General features: G+C 43.0%; 1 protein-coding gene across 7 annotated transcripts in view; it reads left to right on the forward strand.

Annotated features, from left to right (window-relative positions):
• Positions 1–20,491, forward strand: part of AKAP13 (A-kinase anchoring protein 13) — a 324,780-nt gene that overhangs the window by 280,947 nt on the left and 23,342 nt on the right. For all 7 annotated transcript variants that reach the window (XM_090029889.1, XM_090029887.1, XM_090029891.1 and 4 more), the window contains 9 exons: positions 4,901–5,072; positions 10,098–10,165; positions 12,154–12,220; positions 14,957–15,092; positions 16,007–16,119; positions 17,246–17,392; positions 18,786–19,036; positions 19,426–19,551; positions 19,645–19,762. In XM_090029889.1, the coding sequence (XP_089886015.1) occupies positions 4,901–5,072; positions 10,098–10,165; positions 12,154–12,220; positions 14,957–15,092; positions 16,007–16,119; positions 17,246–17,392; positions 18,786–19,036; positions 19,426–19,551; positions 19,645–19,762 (1,198 nt within the window). The remainder of the gene's footprint in view (positions 1–4,900; positions 5,073–10,097; positions 10,166–12,153; positions 12,221–14,956; positions 15,093–16,006; positions 16,120–17,245; positions 17,393–18,785; positions 19,037–19,425; positions 19,552–19,644; positions 19,763–20,491) is intronic.

Consider the following 20,491-nt stretch of genomic DNA (forward strand, 5'->3'; position numbering starts at 1 on the left):
GTATTTTTTTTTTTTTTTTTTAAAAGTCACAATACCACCTAGCAGCCCTTGTCATTTTTACTACCTGGCAATACAGCATGTCAGATCTTCAGGTATGTTTGTGTGGGATATGGTTGAGTTGAAGTTCCTAGGTGCAGTGAATCAGTCCAGAAAGAAATAATTCTTCAGCATTAAAACAAGCAAGAGTTAAAAAGAAAAAGAAAAAACCCTTGAAAGAGGAAGTAGAACAGGAAGGCTGGTTTCTGCTTCTGTCCCTGCCTCTGTTTCTTGTAGCGTTAGAGATACAAAGATTCAGCTGCTTCTAACCAGCTTCTGCTGTCCTCAGAGCTCTTAGGTAGAGTAACAAGCTGTGAAATAACGTGCCGTTTCGAAAGTCTGAAAGGCAGCGACCAATATTTAAAAGAGCAGTGACATTAATTACAATGCAAAGGAGACAAAGGCCCATGGAAGGAACTTTAAACATGGAAAAGGGAGGAGTAAAAAGTTTGCTATGTGCAGCATCACATTATATGTGGGTGGGTTTGGTGCAGGTTCTGGTCTACCCATCCCCTTTCTCTGATATTGGATAGGGAGATCTTATGTCTGATGCTGTAGATATATAAAAGAAACCTCTCCAGCAATCTGTCTGGGAACTACCTGGATAACCAAAACGGTATTATAACAGCAAGTATAATACATCATAATGAAATACGATGTGTGCTTCTGTTTTGAACGGAATAAAACGTGCTTTTTATAACTACCCCCAGCATGAAAAATTATTTTAAAATTATTTTATTAAATCTTTCAGTCTTTTACCATAATAGACTTGGTTTTTATGCAGCTGTCCTTATCATATTCAGCCACCCTGATTTCTATAAATGGCCGTAGCAATGGTAAAACATGATAAAAGCAGCAACAAAATAGTTAAGTTCATCATCAAGAAAGCCAACAGCCGTTCCTCCCTCCCTTCCTCCCTCCCTCCCTTGCTCAAGTAGTCTCTGACTTCCTCTCCCAGCTCTATCATGGCAGCCTGAACGGATCAGTTTGCTCTCACTATGGACAACTGCGTGTAGAGAACAGCTCTCCGTCCCCTGGGGAACTATGTCGATAAAACGGAATAGGTTTAGTGAAATACCCCAAATAACAGTGAGACTGGCAGGACTTTCATACTGGGAGGTAAGAGCTTGCCTGTTGTCTTATGCTGGAACCTGGTGTAAAAAAATATACAGGAAAAATGAAGTTGTGTAATATATGAAGCCTTAAGAGAAAGATTGTTTTGTGTCTGGGTTATACAGTCCTGCATGCTGTTGGAGTTTGGGGGTGTTCAGTCAAGTGGTTCCTTTGACCAGACTGGTTGTTAATTTGTGGCTGAAAAGCGTTTTTATTTTCACTTGTTTTTTGGCGATCTCTTCAGTCGGTTGTAGTGTAGAAAGAACATTTTGTTTCATGGTAACGCTTTTTTTTTTTTTGGGTGAAGTTTCTGTACCAGTATGAGCACCTGACATACGAAAGTTGCTGTTTGGCTCACTGAAGGTGGTATATCATTTCCTGTTTTTAACTGAAGTATTCTGAGCTTTGAAAAGCATTACTTTTAAATTTCTTTAGGATTTTACAAAGAATGTTTTCTTTTATTCCCCAGCGTTCAGAAATACCAAATTGCCCAAGCTAGTCTTTAAACACCAGATGCATTCGTGATGTAGTTGGTCTCCTCTAGAGGTGTTCAGGTATTCCAATGTCTGGTTTGGGCCTACGAAGATCCTGGTGTTCAGTTTCTGAATTCATCCAATCCTGACTGTCGAGCAAGTAGGTTGTCAAGCTCCTGTCCCATAAGGAGTAGTCCACATCATTTCATTCCTGAACTGAATGCTGCCTGAGTCATGTAGTGCAGTGGATTTTGAATAGGCAGATACAGAGCTTTTCACTAGCAGGTCACAGTTCTAGATCAAAGGTTTGGTAGCTGACAGCGCTGGGAATGAGCTACAGACAGGAGTGACGGCTTTAGATAGGACTGTCACAGTCTTGTAGTGCTCTCGCATTTTATGGATGACACTAAGATGCGAGGAGAAGTGGGCACACAAGCAGGGAGGGACAGGCTGCAACTGGATCTGGACAGGTTACAGGGGTGGGCGGTTGAGAACAAGATGGGATTCAACACTGACAGGTGCAAGGTGCTGCATCTGGGGAGGAGGAACTGGCACCATACCTACAGGTTGGGGAACTCCCTTCTCGTCAGTGCAGAGGCAGAAAAGGATCTTGGAGTCGTCATTGATGCCAAGATGAACATGGGCCGGCAGTGTGGGGAGGCCGTCAGGAAGGCCAACCGCACCTTGTCGTGCATCCACAGATGCATCTCGAGCAGGTCCAGGGAGGTGATCCTCCCTCTCTGTGCGGCACTGGTCAGGCCGCAGCTAGAGTCCTGCGCCCAGTTCTGGGCGCTGCACTTCAGGAGGGATGTGGACAACATGGAGCGGGTCCAGAGGAGGCCACTCGCATGATCAGGGGGCAGCAGGGCAGGCCCTAGGAGGAGAGGCTACGGGACCTGAACCTGTTCAGCCTTCACAAGAGAAGGCTGAGGGGGGATCTTGTGGCCTGTTATAAACTAGTCCGGGGGGATCAGCAGGCACTGGGGGAGTCCCTGTTCCCCCGAGCACCACCAGGAGTGACCAGGAATAACGGTCACAAGCTGGTAGAGGGTAGATTTAGGCTAGACATCAGGAGGCGCGACTTCACAGTCAGGGCAGCTAGGATCTGGGACCAACTTCCAAGAAGTGGTGCTGGCTCCTACCCTGGGGGTCTTTAAGAGAAGGCTTGACAGTTACCGTGCCGGGGTCGTTGGACCCCAGTACTGTTTCCTGCCATGGCAGGGCGTCGGACTTGATGATCTGCTCAGGTCCCTTCCGACCCTACGAACTATGGATGCTGCATAAAGAAGGGCTTTGGGGCAGCAACTGATAATCAGGAGGGGTTCTTTATAAGACACTGTTGGTGTGGACTCGGGTCATGACATTCAGCCTTGGGTTCATAGAGAGAAGCAGAAATGTTAAAATGTGTTTACTCATTATTTGCATGCGTTGTCAAAGGCTCTAAAGTTTTTCTCTTAGTGATTGCAGAAGTTGTCACCACAGCATTAACTACTTCATTGCCATTGTCCAGCTTAGCTGTCAAGCAGCAGGAGGACTGACTTTTTTGTTTGTTTGCTTAGACCTCTGTTGCAAAAATATTTAGTTCTGGACACATTGCATGCAGTTAACAAAGTGCAAATAAAAGCCACCAAAATCCATCCTAATTTCACTTCAGGCTTAGTTGTGATTTCTTTGACACAAGACCTCATGGCTGCAGTCATTAATTGAAATTAAAAAAAAAAAGGCAGGATATAACAATTGTTAGCTTGGTATGTGCTAGTGTTGGGGGTGGGTATTGCTCAGATTTGGGATTTGAGAATGAGGAAACAGAGCAGGGACTAGGGAGCTAAAACTTCAGTGCTTGCCATCCTGTATTTAAAAGGACTTCCAGGCACATAGGAAACCTGTGAGTCTCACTTCCTTTATTTTTCAGTATCTTTGCATTTAAGGGTTTTCAACCAGAACACAAGCGATATAAGAATCTTTGCACCTTCTGTGATGCAGCTTTTGAGTTACTAGTTAACCTGTAAAATTGGTATCAGGTTTTAAATCGATATTTTAGAGGAGTGTGACCTTACCGATTTGAATGCTATCTTCAGGGTAGGAAGGAGAGACAGTTCTTCTGGCATGGCTGGCTTTGCTAATCAGCCTGCCAAAAACTGCCTTCCTTCTCCAAGTGGAGAGCAACCACTGGGGCTTCTTTGAGCTTAGCCAGTCTCTTGTCTGTCTTCACTCTTTCTGGTTAACAGTGGAGCCATGCTGAAGATAGCAGCAGAGATGACTCAGAACATTTAACCAGTGTCTAGTGTAGCAAATTACCCGTTGTGCTGTGGATAAAAAATTTGTGAAAAACATATTTCTCAACAGTTATTTGGAGCCAGTTGCATGAAATGGTAACCATTGAGGTAAGTGACATCAAGTTAGAAGGGAAACCAGAGGCCACTAAGCCAGCCTTATGTCCTAGAGCACGCTCTATAAACACAGGGTGTTTATAAAGTCCTTGTGCAACTTTAAACTTTAATAACTTTAGATATACACATGATAGAAGCAAACTGTGAATGGCAATTGAAAGCAAAATTCATTAAGTATTTTAGCATAGTGTAAGCTACGCATAGGGTAAAGATCACAAACACAATTCATGAAATCACTCAGCAGCAACCGGAAAATGTTTTCTGTGAGTTGGAAAATCTGATTGAACGATGTATCACGAAAGATGGCGGTTATGTTGAAGTCTAGACATTTGAGCTGTGCTGTCTTTAAAACTTAATGAATTCTGCTTTTAGTTGCTGTTTACAGTTTGCTTCCATCATGTGTACATCTAAAGTTATTGAAGTTTAAAGCTGCACAATGACTTCATAAACACTCTGTATAGTTCTGTTTCTCAATTTAAGATAAAATTGCAAAATATAAGTCCTGTACAACAGCCTTACAAGTTTGCTCCATGCAAAAACTGTTGGTTTAGTTATCCTGTAGTTTGTTGAAAGTTGTGCAGAACTTTGTTTTCCCCAGTTACTATTGAGTTATGATCAGGGCAAGGTATTTGCCTGAAGCCAGAAATGAAAAGAAACACAAATGTTTGGAGAAGAAACCTCCGGTCTTGAGCAGCTGTGCTTGTAAAATGCCAGTGTAGCATGATAATTCCTTTCTGTGTAGGCCATAAATTTGGTTCCTAACTGAGGCTTGGAAAGACCTATGATTATTTATCAAGGTGTCCATGGGTCAGTACAGCTGTGGCACTGAAGGCAAACAATATTGTCTTCGACAAAGTAACAAAGAGCTGCCTCATTTTTCTTTGGCAGGAAAAAGAGAAAGATAAGGAGAAGATTAAAGAGAAAGATAAAGATTCCAAGGAGAAAGAAAAAGACAAGAAGTTGCTAAATGGACACCTCTTCAACACAACCCCTGTTGTGGGTCCAGTCACCTGTCACCACTGTATGAAACCTTTCAACAAGGATTCGTACCTCTGTGCAAGTAAGTGGTTTTACCTTTGTGTTGCGCTGCAGGGAGAAAATTTGTCATGTGTCAGGATGGCTTATAGTTGATTTTCTTCTTTATTTAGCCCTTCACTTTGAGAGTTTTAACACTTGATAAAGGGATAACTAAATGGGGTTTCCATGCATCAGCTTTTTACCTCAAGTAGCTTGGATTCAAATAAAAAACTAAAATGAAAGTGAAATCGACTTTCAACCTAGTTTGTGACTGAGGATTGGCTCAGTTTAGCGGTTATAATGTGATCTAGTGTGTTCATCCACTCTTAGCTTGATTGCAGCAAATTAGGACTGAAAGATGTTATTGAAGCTGTGTAAAAAAGGCTTGGGACTGAAGTACCTTGGTCTCAGTTTTGCATTTCCACTGCAGGGAGAAAAAGTGCTCAGTCCCATGTATACTTAGACTGCTGCGTTAGCTCCATCAGATGCTGGCTCAGTGTTTCGGTGAGCTCTTGGAGGGGCAGTGCTGCAGTCTGAAGTGAGCATGCCCTCTCTGTGCACGTGCACAATGTTGAGACTTCACATGAGATCAGATATCAGCCATAGATCTTTTCAGGATTACCAGCAGGAGTAAATCTCGACTATTGAAAGGCGAGAGTAGTTGTCTCAATTGTTGTAGCATCTTTCCGTGCTTTCAGGTGCTTTAGATATGGTGGGCGGCTGGGCTCTCAGAAACCTACTTCTGGTTTTGTTATCGAGTCAGGCAGAAATATGGCTGGTGCAGGGCAGAAAAAAAGGCAGGTGCGTTCTCTGTTCCCCAGTCTGTGGTGGCTGTTAGCTTAGATTAACAGTGTTTCAGAGGAAAATATTAGCCATTTAACGTTGAAAAGACTGTGGGAGTGATAGATAATTATGGATGCACGTCTGTGTGGGGAACATTAGTGAGGAAAGTGTGTAAGTTTACACTTATCAACTGAGGACTTAAGCAGTGCTCAGGATATGCAGTGCAGCATAGACAGCGAACTGGGCACTGGCTGGGAGACAGTTTCCTGTTAAAATGAGCCTGGGCATCTTGTTCTTGCTTCTGTTGAACAGTTATTCATGTGACAAAGTAGTGCATGTCATTGATAAGGCTGGAAGATCGAGCTCAGCAGAGACCAGAGAACTGGTGGTGCTTTAGAGTATTGAGTGCAGAGCTGCAAGATGAGTAAAGAGCTGCACAGCGATGCTTTCCCCACTCCTGCCTGGCACTTTCAGTGCTTAGTATCTAATCCATGATGGTTTCCATTCCCGAACTGAACTAGTACAGAGTATTTGCAAGGAGCTCTTCCAGTTAGAAGTGGAGGCCACATTCTCATTTCAGTGCTTGGAACCTGAGTTTATGGATTTTGCACAGTTCTGCACGCTCTGCCTTCCCATTAGGGGAGAGTTCTCCAGCCACGAGCTATTGTAAAGCAAAGGGCTGTGAATGATCTGTTGTGCTGCAGGGTGGGAACTACTGCTGTTTGCAGCCTTCTGCCATCTAGCAAGAAGGATAAGGATGATCAGCTTCAACAGACAACCAGTGTCCACTGCTGTTGTGGAAAGAGGCAGAAAGGACAATAGCCAGTTTGTGTCCCCAGAGTTGGAGGCAGCTTTGGAGTTTCCTGAAGGAGAAGGGACTGCGGCAAGATTGTTTGCATGAAGCAGTCTGACAGGAAGTGGAAAATGTTAATAATTACAGACTCTTCAATGTGTCTTCTTCCCTGTTTACTTTTTTGGGGGGGAAAAAAATCTTCTCAATCCACTTAAGAAACCACATTTCTCTATGTTTAACTTTCTTTACATCCCAGTGAACTTCAGTTTTTTCCTAAATACCTTTTGTTAATAAAGACCCAGCAGCTTTTGGGCTTGCCAGGATCAGGATTCACTTACCATGCCTCTCTAATTAGCATTGTTGAAGATGTACATCGGTTTGTGACATTTCCTTTCACTTCATGCTTGAAGCTACACAAAGATTTAAAGAGTTAAAAGACATGCACGGAGCGTAGGGACTTTTCACCATACTCCAGTGCCTAGACTGCTGTCCTCACAGCGCTAGACACGAGGAAGTCAATTATAATCGTAAAGACACCATATAATACTTATGCTGCACAACAACAGCTGCGTCTCTGCAATCACCCACTTACGATATCTAGGGACCTGGGGGAGAATTTTTAGGGATCCTGATGCCAGACTCCCATATGTGTTTGTTGAAAGCTGGGACCCCAAATATTCTTCTTTCTTTCAAAATCCTTTCATATACATGCGTGTGAAGTGTCTGACTCGCACATTATGAATGAATGTACTTCTAAGGAAAAAGTAGACGTTACCCTGGAAGAGAGCCACTCACTGTAGTTGCATAAGATGCTGCAACACATTTATAAGCTTATGCTAGACTGCTCTAATTTAGTTAGTTTATAAAGCTGCAAAGCTGCCCTGTCTTCTGCTTGTATATAATCCAGCTAGACTTGGAAGAGTCACTGCAAAAATGACAGGAGCATGCAGTGTGCATTGGCCCTCTCCACAATGTGGAATCTGAAGGGAAAACAACCAAGTGCTTTTTGCTTCAATGTCCCGCATCAAATCAGAGCCCCGCGGGTTGTAGGAAGAGAGGGTGCCTTGCTGCTTTAGTGTTTGAAACCCGTGCAGCTCTCCACTGAGAGGGAGTGCATTGTGTGGGAAAGGGGATGCATCACATCAGGGTGCAAACCTTTCAAACCAAGTGGCAGTCTAATTTTGTGAAGCAAAACAGGAAGGTGGTCATAACGCAGGTGGCAGTTGCAGCTCCTAGATAAAGCAGAGTTGAGCTCTGCACTTAAAGCAGATACCCAGCCCACACTTCAAACGGCTGCTCTGAATTGTTGCCCAGATGCTTTGGTGCTGTTTTGTGGCTTCCCCCATTGTTTCATTCCTCCTTTGTGAGAGGAGTCCTTTGGCATGTGCCCAGGGGCTGGGGGAGGGTGTGAGGGGCTGGAGGAGGTTCGTATTTCACCGAAGAATGAGTGCCGCTCGTACTCCATCCTGCTTCCCAGCAGTGGCTTCCAGGAAGTTCCTGTTTCTCAAAAATGAAACCCATATATTCATAATCTAGGATCTGGAACAAACTTCCCACCCCCCCAGAAGGGGTGCAAGCACCTACTCTGGACTCTTTCATAAAACAGGCGGATATATTTCTTGTTGGAGTCACTTGATCCCAGCTGACTTCTGTCCTGTGGCGGGCGGGCTGGACCCAGTGATCTCACGAGCTCCCTTCCAGCCCCTAATGGCTATGAAATCTATAATGTTATATTCAAAAGGACAAAGGTCCTTCAAAGTCCAGTGGCCCATAGGGCTAGCACAGTTGAGGCCCTCCAGGTTGAGAAGCCAATAAGGAGCCCCACGCCCCACAGTCTTTGACTCCCCCACCTGAATGACGGGTACAGCTGGGTCAGCCGACTGAACTTTAGCACAAACCTGGCGTGGGGCTCAAGCTGACGCCTCTAGAGCAGTAGCAAAATGTCTTAACCTTCTGCCCCAAGACTCTTGTGATACACATCCTTTTTCAGAATGACCAGCACTGAGCAGCAGTCACAGTATTTGCGTCAGCTGGCTGTAGCTGGTGGTTATTGCTTCAGCTGGCCATAGCTTCCTGCAGCGCTGGCCAATATTTTCACAGTCATGTCACCACTGTGACTTCTTTGTCATGTCTAAGACTGTAGTTTAAAAAAAATAAATAAATTGAGAGGTTTGGGTCCTATTAAGTCAATGGATTTATGAACCGTTGAGATTATTTTTCCAACTGAGTAGTTCACATTATTAAACGCTGCAAGAATTAACACAATCCTTTTTAAAACTGGAGACACTGCAGGTGTATCAAAAGGTCACTATTGAGTAACTCTGGCGTTTCTCTGTAATTTAGAATGCCAGCTGGAGCAAAGCAGAATTTCTTTCTTCCCTAATTATTATTAATGGTTTGGTTAATGGAGGGAAAAGTTGAAGGCTAGGGCTGGAACTATTTTTGGAAGCAATATTGTTGGAATCAGAATTTCCATATAAAATATGATGGTGGGGTTTTTGCATCAGTTGAAGCCAACACATTAGTGCTGTCTGGCCAGGTCCTTTGTCCTATCTTGACATAAGCACTTTATTTTTTTTATTGCAGATCCAGCTGAGGAAGTAACACTTGGCTCTAGATGAAGTTTAGATTAGGGTTTGAGAGTCAGGTCCTGAAACCAGATTGGGGCTTGAGTTTGAATTCAAATAGCACTGAAATCTCTCAAGTGGTTGTCAGATGATTTCTGCTTCAGAGACCTGAAATCTTTTGAACTCAGCTGATTTAATGCATCAGAGCCTTCTGCCTTCTCAAAGGGTGGAAAAATCACAATATTATCCATTACTCTAGGCCAGGCCAGGAAAAGAGGGAATTCTTCACTCTTCTATAACATCCCAGCACTCACTAAATTCGGATCTTGCTGGTTGAGTGGTGAGATGAGGTATTCTTGGCCTTTTGTGGCTGCAAGGGCTGATAGCAAATATTATTAAAATTACAAGCAAGGAAGAGTATATGTAGTGGTGCATGGGGGGAGGGTTAGGGCCTTATTTAGAAAGCATTTTGGGTTTTCTAAAGAATTTTCTTGTGTTTAAATCTGTCCCCACTTCTGCCTGCCTCTGGTTATAAGCTTTTAATCATGTCTACACATGTTAATTGGCTTCTGATTTCTCCCCCTCCCCCCTTTCCATCTCTCTTTCATTTGTCATCAAAAGCATAACAAGCATCTTTGTATCTTTTGGGACTCTGCATGCCTTACATGTTTTACACAGATCTTCCAAAAATAACACCCCCAAAACATACAGGATTTTGTAAATGATTGATGCCATTGTGACCTAGTTATTATGGAGCAGGGTGTTAAGTAATACGTATAATTTCTTCCTGTTTATGACCAGATGTCAAACTCCTAAAGTATTCAAAGTCTCAATTAGGAATGTAAATGGTGTTCAGTGGACAAATGAACAGAAATGAAATGATGTTCTGACCTGGCTTGTGTGCATGTTTTTCCCACTTTTGCAGACTGCAATGCAATTGTTCACAAAGGCTGCAAGGAGAGCCTGGCTTCATGTGCAAAGGTCAAAATGAAGGTAAGAGGTTTCATGTTCTCTGCTGAATGGGGGGTGCTATGTTAAAATGCAGGTATGGAGCGTCTCCCCTACTAGTCCCAGGACTTTCCAGTTTGCCAGGCAGAAACTTCAGTACCTAGCATTATGGGGATGGATTTCCTTAGGCTCTCCTAAAATTTATAATCATCATCCAGAGTGAGAGCTGATATGTAAATGGGAAAAGTCTTAAGGCAGTATGAGGGATCTGCACAAAGGGTGAGGGTAAGGACTGAGATGCAAAGCCAAGCAAAGAAGTAGATGGGTATGCCATCTCCCTCTGGTGATGGTCTCCAGAAATAGTGACATTCTGCTAGTGCTGTCATGACTGTGGGTGCCTGAAGGGCAGATGTCTGGTGCAGCGCTAAAGGATCCAGCGATGCTGGTGAATTCCACCTGGTAGAATATCGATTTTGGGAGGGGACACATTTGTAATAACGTTCAGAAGATGCACACACAAGTCCACACGCACTAAAAGAGCATTAACGTTACAGAGTGAGGGGCTCAAGAATTTGGAGTGCCAGGGTTCATGTGGTCTGTCCAATCTTAATTTGCTCATCTTGCGTATATGAGTTATAACCGTCCTTTACAGTTGCACACATCTTTGAAAATTGTTGTGTTTATGTTCTGGTTGGATGGTGCTCAATGAGTGGATCAATGCCACATAGCCAAAGTGGATGCATTTTTGTAGGACCTCTGCCTTGTTTGTTCTAGAAATAACGTAGAGAATGAGGCATGGGATTGTAGGAAGAGAACAAATTGTTTCAAGCCCCCTTAAGCATTAGGGGTACCTATACATGGGCAGCGAGGCTGCTCCAACACACTGTAATTACAGCATATCAGAGCAAACTCAATTAATCGAGTCTGCTGGAACGTGGTAATTAATTACCGTGCTCCAGCAGCCTCCGCCGTCTCCTGTATCAGCATCTCCATGCTTAAAAATGGCCATTTTAAAGCACATAGATGCTGATACATAAGACACTTCAGGTGCTGGGCTTTTCCAGTGTGGTCACTGCCTTTCTTCAGAATACAGATGTGGAGCATCTTCTGCACAAGGCCTTCCCTGTAATTGGTCCTCCCCAGCCAGAGGAACACTAGGCCTGCTGGTACAGGCACTGAGAGCAGGAAGACTGGGACATCCTAATCAGAAATCTGACTTTTCTCCTCTAGCCTCACAACCTAAGGAGCGCCTGGAGAAAGAGGTAGCAGGCCGTCTGGAGTGCATCAGGGTGAAAAGCGGGGCGTAGAAGGGGATGAGCAGGGAGATAAAGTACTGTTCAGATAAGGGATCACAGTGTATGCATTGAATGAAGCAGAGATCTTTGGGAAATAGTAGTGTGGGATGATGTAGTTACAGACAGAAGTATAACACGCATCTACAGTAGGGCACATTCCCCCTTAATTGTGGCATTTCTTAACAGTGGAGTGCTTGATTTTGCTGCTTAGCGTTTCTTTTAAAATAGTGATTTGTGCAATATGTAATGGGTCTTGATGAATATCGTTGTCCAATATACAGACAGCCTTTATCCAAGTTCATCAGCCTACCATGCTTTTCTCATTTAAGTTTGTCATCCCTTTTTTTTTAAACAGATAAGCTGTGGTTGGGGGGAGGACTCTTTTTTGTATTATGATTAGAGTTAAAAAATAATAACCCTTCCTGTTATGTATAATGCTACCTCCATGAATTTTTTAATAGGCTTTAATAATCTTGCAGTATCAGCCCTTTCTTTTGTTTTTTTTCCTTTGTGTTGCAAGTGTTTCTCTATCTGTCATTATGTACAGTCCAATGACACCCCGAAGCTAACAGCAACGCCATATGCCAGTGCCCAGTGTGCTGTGTCCAAACTCTAAGCAGTTCTGAGAAAATTCAGATCTTAGTAGCTGTATAATGTAAACTAAAAAGTATCTATAGATAAGCAAAGGCCTCTACTCTGTTAAGTGAAGAAATTAAGTCTATTTTCTTTTTCTTTCAGCCACAAAAAGGGGTGCTGCAGGCACATGATACCTCATCATTACCCACAGTAATTATGAGAAACAAACGTAAGCCTTTCCTTCTCCTCTTTTTTTCCCCTGAAGTTCCTCCTTAAAAGCTGCTAATTTTTTATCATTATCTTTAATTACTGTGATCAAGCAATATTGCACACTTTAGTACGAGGAAAAACATTTTATGATACAGGGAAGAGTTGTCTATTCTGTGCACAGCAAGCAATGCTTAGGATTTTAGATGTGGTGACTGTAATGAGCAAATGGCTTATACTTTCCTGTGCTATCTGAATAATCTTAAATTGATTTAAGGCTGTGATGAAGTGTTGGAGATGCAGTGCTTTCTAGTCATCCAGTTCCGTTTAGGTGATTCGGAGAAGCTGCAATCTAGTCATGGCTGGTCAACTGAAAATTTCCCTAGGTTAGTGAGTTCTTAACTGGAACAGAGACATCATAGTTGTTGTGTGGGCCAACTAATACCTCACCGTAGTGGAAGGGGAGAATTAAGGATGGAGCAAAGTAGCAGAACTCTGCAACTGTTCAAGTGGTGTTAGGGACAATATCCTCTCAGGTGTAATTTTAAAATAGCCCGTAGGCTCCTCTGACTTGCATTGAAGCTAACATCATTTGAAACAAGAATGGCTGCCAATAACTTCTTGACATTGGAAAGAGTGAGCATTAGTGTTTTGTTAGTGTAGATTGCCAGGTTATTCAGGACCAAAGAAAATGTATAAAACAATGGTTAAACCAAGTTTTTTATTCAAAAGCCGAGTTAAAATGAATAGGATCATTCCAAACTCTGCCATCAGAAGAAGCTGTTCCTTGCTGCTACTGCCAGGCACCCCACTAAGCACACACTAAGCAGCATCCCACTAAGCACCAGAAAAACTGAACAGGGAGAAAAAGAAATGGTATATAGGAACTAGGAAAGGTGTCTGAGGATGTACCCAGGTCCTTCAGCATAACTGGAGTGAGGATGACATGGGATGGATATTTTTTCTGCGTTGTGCGAGCATAAAGTTAAAGAACCCACCCCAAGAGAGTCCAGGGCATATCAGGGGTGAGAAGAACTGTGCACTCAAGGAAGTACAGGTTGTGTTGCTTATTCAGTTGAACTGAATAAAGTTCTCCACTTCCCAAGAGAGTGGTAAAGGGATTGTGTATTCTACCTGGCTCCCCCAGTCAGGCCATGGGTAGCACAGGCAGAACAGGGAAGAGTTCAAAGGTCTTCCTGTGTCCCTTTTGGAAAGCACGGGTTTTCAGTGTGGTCACTACTTCCCTGCATAGGAATATGAAGGAACAAACTGTCCGTCATTATTTCACAAAAAATAATGGTGGACAGTGCATCATCTTTTTTCGTTTTTTTCCCCGGTAGCACATTAGAATTTAATTATACTCAAGTGTATTCACTCTCAAGAGGCTGGAACCAATACAAACCGTCTTGCCACGCCTTGTAGGCTCCATACTTTCCCAAAGATATTGGTGGGGGGTAGGAGGGAAGAAGTTGTAACAAGTGGGCATCTCAGGGCTGGTCGAGTTGGCCCACCCGCTTGTTTCTGGGTAACCACCCTCCTACTTTGCCTGCTATGCCTTTGGTGAAATATTTGAAAGTTGATAACAAGGCAGGAAGCTGCCCATTTACTTGCCCTGATGCCAAGGGCCTATACATGGCTCCGACCTCCTCTTATAGTGCATCTCATGCCTCACAGATGGCATCCATGGCCTAACACCCAGCCTAAAATTTGCATGGCCCAGTACTCAACACGTAATCCTGTGCCCTCACCCTGAGACCTGTGCTGCAGTGCCTCACATTGGGACTCTCACTCCTATGCCCTCACACTGGGGTCACAATCCCACTCATTTGGGGCTCCCAGCCCCTCCCTTTTCCTTGGGCTCCCTGCCTGGTTTGGGACCCTCTTGGTCCCCTCACACCCCCCACAATGGGGTCTTAATCGCCTTGCCCGACACTGGGCCTCAATTCCCTTGCTCCTGGAGCCTCACACCCAGCTCCTTCTTAGGGCTCAGAATCCCACCCCCGCTTGGCCTCAGGAGCCACCACCTTCCCCATAGCTCCTTCCCTGTACCTGCAAGATGTTGCATGATCAGCAGCTCCAGCTGGGTGATGTCCTCCCCTTGGCTGCTCGAAGCAAACTGTGGGCTGTATCGCTCAGGGCCTGCTTTTATCACCAGTGGTTGGGCCCTGTTCCCAATCAAGCAGCTGTGCCTGATTGGGAGTGCAGCCATCTGCAGGCTGCTTTGCTGCTCCCACGACCCTGTGACTAACAGAGCACAACTTGTGTTTGCTTACAGAAATCTAATCCTAAAATTGTACTTCAGCAAAATTCTCAAAGTGAATGGGAAAGTCACCTTGATTAGGATTTCTTACTGGATCTTATGTTAAAATTGGTTTGGAGGGAGATCAGATTTCAGCGGCGCCATGACCGTGCATAGCTGGCAATCTGCTCCCAAAAGCAGGGGTTCCCAAACTGTGGTCCACATACCCCTGGGGGTATGCAGGGCATGTCTGGTGGGTACATGGGAGAAATTGGGTAATAGCAGATTTAATTTTCATTATAATAATACCTAGCATTTAAGAGGTTAATGTAAATTGTATGCTGGTAGGGGCATGCAGGCAGCTGGTAAATCTGGATGAGGGTATGCGAGAAGAAAACATTTGGGAACCTCTTCCATAGTGGAAGTGCGTTGTGCAATGTGACTTGGTTGAATCATCCTGTTGAGGTTAGCAAGGAGATGGGATGGCATCTAATCAGAAATCTGACTTTTCTCCTCTAGCCTCACAACCTAAGGAGCGCCCCCGCTCTGCAATACTTGCCCCTGATGAAAACACCGTCACCTCACTATTCAATAACAGGAGATCACAACAGAGCACAGCACTTTCAAAAAGCGTCTCAATACAGAACATTGCTGGGTAAGGGTTTTTTCCTCACCGTGAAAAAGCACAGCAACTGCACTATGAGCATAGTGAAAGCTGTACATTAGTTCCTGTTTTTTTTAAGAATATTCTGTGAGTGCATTTCTGTGTATATAGTTATAAAGCATGTTTTCCTATACAGAAATACAAGTCTTACATTGAGCATGCTCAAAAGGAATAAGTTACTGTGAGAAACATAACTTAGATTTCCTGTCTACTGTGGGTTTCAGTTTTCAACAGTTTGCAAGTTATGGACCCATTCAGACCTGATGATAATAAAAGCTCTATGACCCACATTATCATTATACATACAGAAGGTTGATATAAAGGAAGCATTTCTAAAAAAAAAAATACATTCTCATTTCCATTTTTCTTAACACCAGTGATTTTAAAATATGCTCTGCGGTGTGTATTTGTAGAGGTGTGAAAGGGGTTATCAAAAGGCTCAATCTGGGAGTGAAAAAAATATCTACAAGTTTAATTTCATATCCAAATCTTTAGATGGAACGCATTCAGCTAGACACTGGCTTGTATAGGCTCCCTTGGGAAATTTCCAATCTTTCTTAGCATCACTGGAAATGGCAAAACAGTAACTTGAACAGCACTTCATACTATGTTTTGGCTTAAATTCTAGCCCAGCTAAAATAAGGAACTAGGTGGCAATACAAATAGGGAAAAAAACTTCAAAGATTTGCTATATGTTTTTAGGAAGTGCCCAGTTCAGTTAGAATTTGAGGTGATCTAGTTTGCTGAATCCTAATTTGTTGTTATTAGCAATAAACATACATAGCAACACTACATGCCTTCAGTACCTACGCTTGTGCATAGGTAGGCACATTTATGGCAGCTTGCAAAACAATTGTCTGGCTGTCAGAGTCCTAACCAGTCTTCTGTTTTCTTTTTGTCTGCAGAGTTGGCAGTGAGGAAAGCTTAATAAATAATTGGAAATACCTGTCGCAGTCAACAGACTCTTTACATAAAATCAGCCGAGTGAATGAATCCACAGAGTCGCTCATTGATGAGGGTAAGAAATCCCAGTGGTATTAGGATAAACAGAAAAGCATCACCAGCACATGGAAGGTCTCAGTGTTACTTGCTAGAAATGCAAAATCCATTAAATGTGTTTTGAAATCAGTTTTCTTTGACGGAGAGTTAAAGCCTTTAGTTCCTTTTACTTTAGAAGATGTAGACAGTAAAATAAAACATGGGCCCATTTAGTAATGTCTTTTTATAGAAGAGACCATTTTAGCACGTTCTAATTGGGAGCGGGAGTGGGGAGGGAGACGCAAAGGGTTTCATTTACATTTCAGTGACTTGGCTCTTTATAGTTTAGGAGTGGATCTTTCCTCTCGAGTCTTCTTTCATAGGTCTGCTTTTCTGGCCCATTCATCTACCTGCCCTACACATTTTACATTTTTTCTTGTCAGTGTGTTCCAAATAGAGTTTAATTTGTCTTTTAAGTTAAAATAATGTACCTAGTGTAATTCAGACTAAGAATAGAAGTTAACTTTTAAGCAGAGAGTTTTCTAAGTTATAATTCAGTTTTTAAACAATTCATGTGGTAGCTGACACTGAGCAGCAAGATACAGAATGGACTTAACTCGGGAGGAACCAAACGAGAGACTTTGGTAGCAGGGAAATTTTCCAACTGCCTTGAATGCTTGCATATTTTGTTCAGGGCACAAATGCATGATTTCTTTGGAAGTAGGTTGCTACTGATGCATATAATCTTTCACTCTAAGACCATGGTTTTCTTAGCTTCAAACTACAGGTTTTACAAATCTCTCTTTAACAGTACTGTTAGTTTACTGGTATAAACAAAGAAAGACAAATAGCACTTTAATTATTATGTAGTTATGTCGAAAATGCAGTTATTTTTCTCCAGTCTTTAAGCTACAGTTCAATCTACCTGGTAATTGTGGACTTGTGTAGCGCAACTACCATGCAACCTAGAAAAGTACTTTTCCTTACCAGACTTGCTGAGTACAGGTCCATGTATTGACAGTTCCATATTATCTCCATGTCAGTAGTCAAAAATGTGTATGACGTTCATAGCATTCATGGCAAAACCTTAAACCTCAGAATACCTAGTAGAAATTCAAATAGGGCCAGTCATCTGTGTCTTCATAACTTATGTTGCCTTTATGCAGGTACAGACATGAATGAAGGACAGCTGATGGGGGACTTTGAGTTGGATTCCAAGCAGTTGGAGGCAGAGTCGTGGAGTCAAGTAGTGGACAACAAGTTTATGCGTCAGCAAAAGAAAGATGTTGTCAAACGGCAAGATGTCATTTATGGTGAGACGTGCAGTCGTTATAAGAGACTTTGTTTGACTGCAGGAACCTTCTGTTTTGGAACAGCTATTTGGTATTGTTTTTTTCAGTTCAAGAATAATTTGGAAACTTTAATTTTAATGAGGATGTTGACACTTCATGAGATCCAGAAATGAAGTTCTCCAGTGCCCTTTTGTCAGCTTTAGCCACCTCTCACTCACCTTGAACGGTGCAAACAAACTGCGTTCCCCAGTTTCTGTTGCACACCTTTACACTCAGTTACCAGTGTTAGTTGTATTTGTTCTTTCACCATCTTGATACAAGAATCCTAATGCATTGCACTGCAATGATCCGATTGTGTGGTTGTTACTGTTGTGTCCCTCTACGGTGTTCAGATTCTGTTAACAATATAGATATTCCCAGAAATAAAGAGCAGAGATAGGTAGGTGACTGGCTCCAAGTTATGCCATTAGTAAAATTCATATATTTATGTCTGAAAATTCCTGACATTTGGAAAACCGCTAGCCTCAAGCACTTAGCAGCCAGTTTTTCTAGTGATCTGTCTATTATCTATCCATCTCTTTATTGGTCATATTCTGTTATAATGACGAACCACCACTCCTTCCATACAGCTATTCTTAAGGTTATTTCTATCTCTATGGGCCAGGACACACAACATGTTTCTATCACTGTGATTGACCTTTACACCAGTGTTAGCAAGGAATAGACAGGTGATATAAACTCCTAAAAGATTCAGGAGTAAAACTATACTAATGTAAATTATGCTGGGATAGTCGTGAACACATCCACAAGTTACGCCAGAGTAGCCATTTGCTCAGTGCAAATAGGTTATAACTGACTCCCCTGCCACCTAGTGATGAGGTATGGTAGTGGCAGCCTATGATCTGCTATTTTAGGATAAGCTTATACATTCTCCCTTTTCCTATCCTTGTGCAGTTTACATTCATGTACAAAACAGATGCACCAATGTAAATAGCTCATGTCCAAGCCCTGATGTGATGAATCATGCTATCCTGTGCTCTTTAAAAATAAAATACGTTTTACCTTACTACTCTATGCAGTACCTAGTAAGAGAGGAAAAAACAGCCCAACTGCAGTGTGTTGGAGCCCAGTATCCTGTCCTGACTGCATTGTAAGCGGAGCTTTTTCCTCAGTTCACATGTGTATGTCCTTTCAGTACAAGTAATGTCAGAATGGAGAAATATGTCCTGTGGCATTTAAGTTAACTTAATTAACCAAAAAGATTCCTTCTAACCAGCTTACTCTGACAGTGGCATTTTCTTGGCTTTGCAATGCGCTACGGGTAGTACAGCACTCTAGAAGATACTAATAGCGTACTGCATCATGATGGCACCTTACATGCTTCCTTTGTTGGCCCTGTCTCCATCCTATTCAGAACTGATGCAAACAGAGATGCATCACGTCCGAACGCTGAAGATCATGAGTGACGTCTACAGCAGGGGAATGATGCAGGAACTGCAGTTTGAACAGCAAACGGTAGAAAAGGTCTTTCCTTGCCTGGATGACTTGCTGAACATCCACAACCAGTTCTTCCAGCGGATTCTGGAGAGGAAGAAAGAGTCCCTGGCAGACAAAAGTGAAAAGAACTTTGTCATCAAGAGGATAGGAGATATCCTGGTGAATCAGGTAAGTGATGGAAAACACCTGCATGTTCTGAGCATGGAGCCGGAAGTTAGGTATTCCCGAGTTCCAGATTCTAGTTTCCCCTGACCAGCTCTGTGACCCTGGGCATGTCACTTCACCCCTCTGCACCTCTGTTTTCCCTCCATCCTTTTGTCTATTTTTTCTACTTGTAATATAGCCTCAGTGAGGCAGTTTTCAGAGTATTAGTACAGTGGGGCTCCAATCTCAGTTCTTTATGTTCCCTGGTATTACATTTTTCATAACTTGGCTTTAGAAAACTTCTGATGTGGCCTGCATATGAGCTGACAATATCCCTTCAGTTGATGGATGCATGATGGCAGGTTGAAATCCCCAAAACCTAGTGGATCTATCATGTTGCTTGCCTCTTGCAGTTTTCTGGTGAGAACGCCGAGAGAATGAAGAAGACGTACGGCAAATTCTGCGGGCACCACAATGAGGCCGTGAATTATTTCAAAGACCTGCTCTCCAAGGAAAAGCGGTTTCAGGCATTCATCAAGGTAAGAGCCAATGGGAGATGTATTGGCAAGGCCAATAGCATGTCCTTGCTGCACATTGGCATCCACAACACTTTACTTCTCATCTTTTCTCAGAAAAAAATGAGCAGTGCAGTGGTGAGGCGGCTTGGCATTCCCGAGTGCATCTTGTTAGTAACGCAGAGGATCACGAAGTATCCAGTACTACTGCAAAGAATATTAGAATACACCAAAGGTGGGTGCCCTTTCCTCCTCCTAATCACTTGTTGATTCCCTCTAGAGCTCTCCTCAAGACTTTTTCTAGTAAAACTGCTCTCAGCAGACCTGGCCAGTGCCTAGCACTGCTGGGATTAGAAACCAAGGTTTCATAACTTTATTCAGATTCCATTCCTCGAGCCTGATGTTACTGCAATGGTAGAGCGCACCAGCCCTGTGGGGCGAGGAGTGCTTTCATATAGTGAGTGTAACAGCAATCTCCAGCTAACTGTGCAGCAGCATTCATAGACTGCAGAACCTCTTAAATACTAGCTGTAATATAATGCCTGAAGAAGGAGGTTCCTCAGATCTGCAGTAGAGTGCGCCATCCCTCAATCTCCCCTCCACCTGAGAAATCCTGGACAGCACACGCTTGCCATGTTCCTGGCTCACTCATTTTGAAAGCAAAACTGTTCAGTTCAACATATAGCCTGCTTTCTATAATCTCCTGGTGTGGTCTATTTATTTTCTAGACAAGCCCTTTATCAAGTGAGGATGAGGGATGACTATCTGGGTTGCCCTCCTTAAGTTACAGCAAGCTTCAGAGCTGCTTTTTATTATAGGGTATCACTCACAAAAATCCTCTGGCAAGTGATATATGCATATTGCCGTCTGTTCTTTTGCTAGTGGGTATGCATCCTGAAGATACAGCAGCAGACATTCATCAAGTAATGGCTGTATCTAGCCACCGTGTCTTGTTTTATAATCA

Source organism: Crocodylus siamensis, chromosome 15 (assembly GCF_052110815.1).
Source record: "Crocodylus siamensis isolate JL-2025a chromosome 15, ASM5211081v1, whole genome shotgun sequence".
In the NCBI taxonomy this organism is placed as follows: Eukaryota; Metazoa; Chordata; order Crocodylia; family Crocodylidae; genus Crocodylus; species Crocodylus siamensis.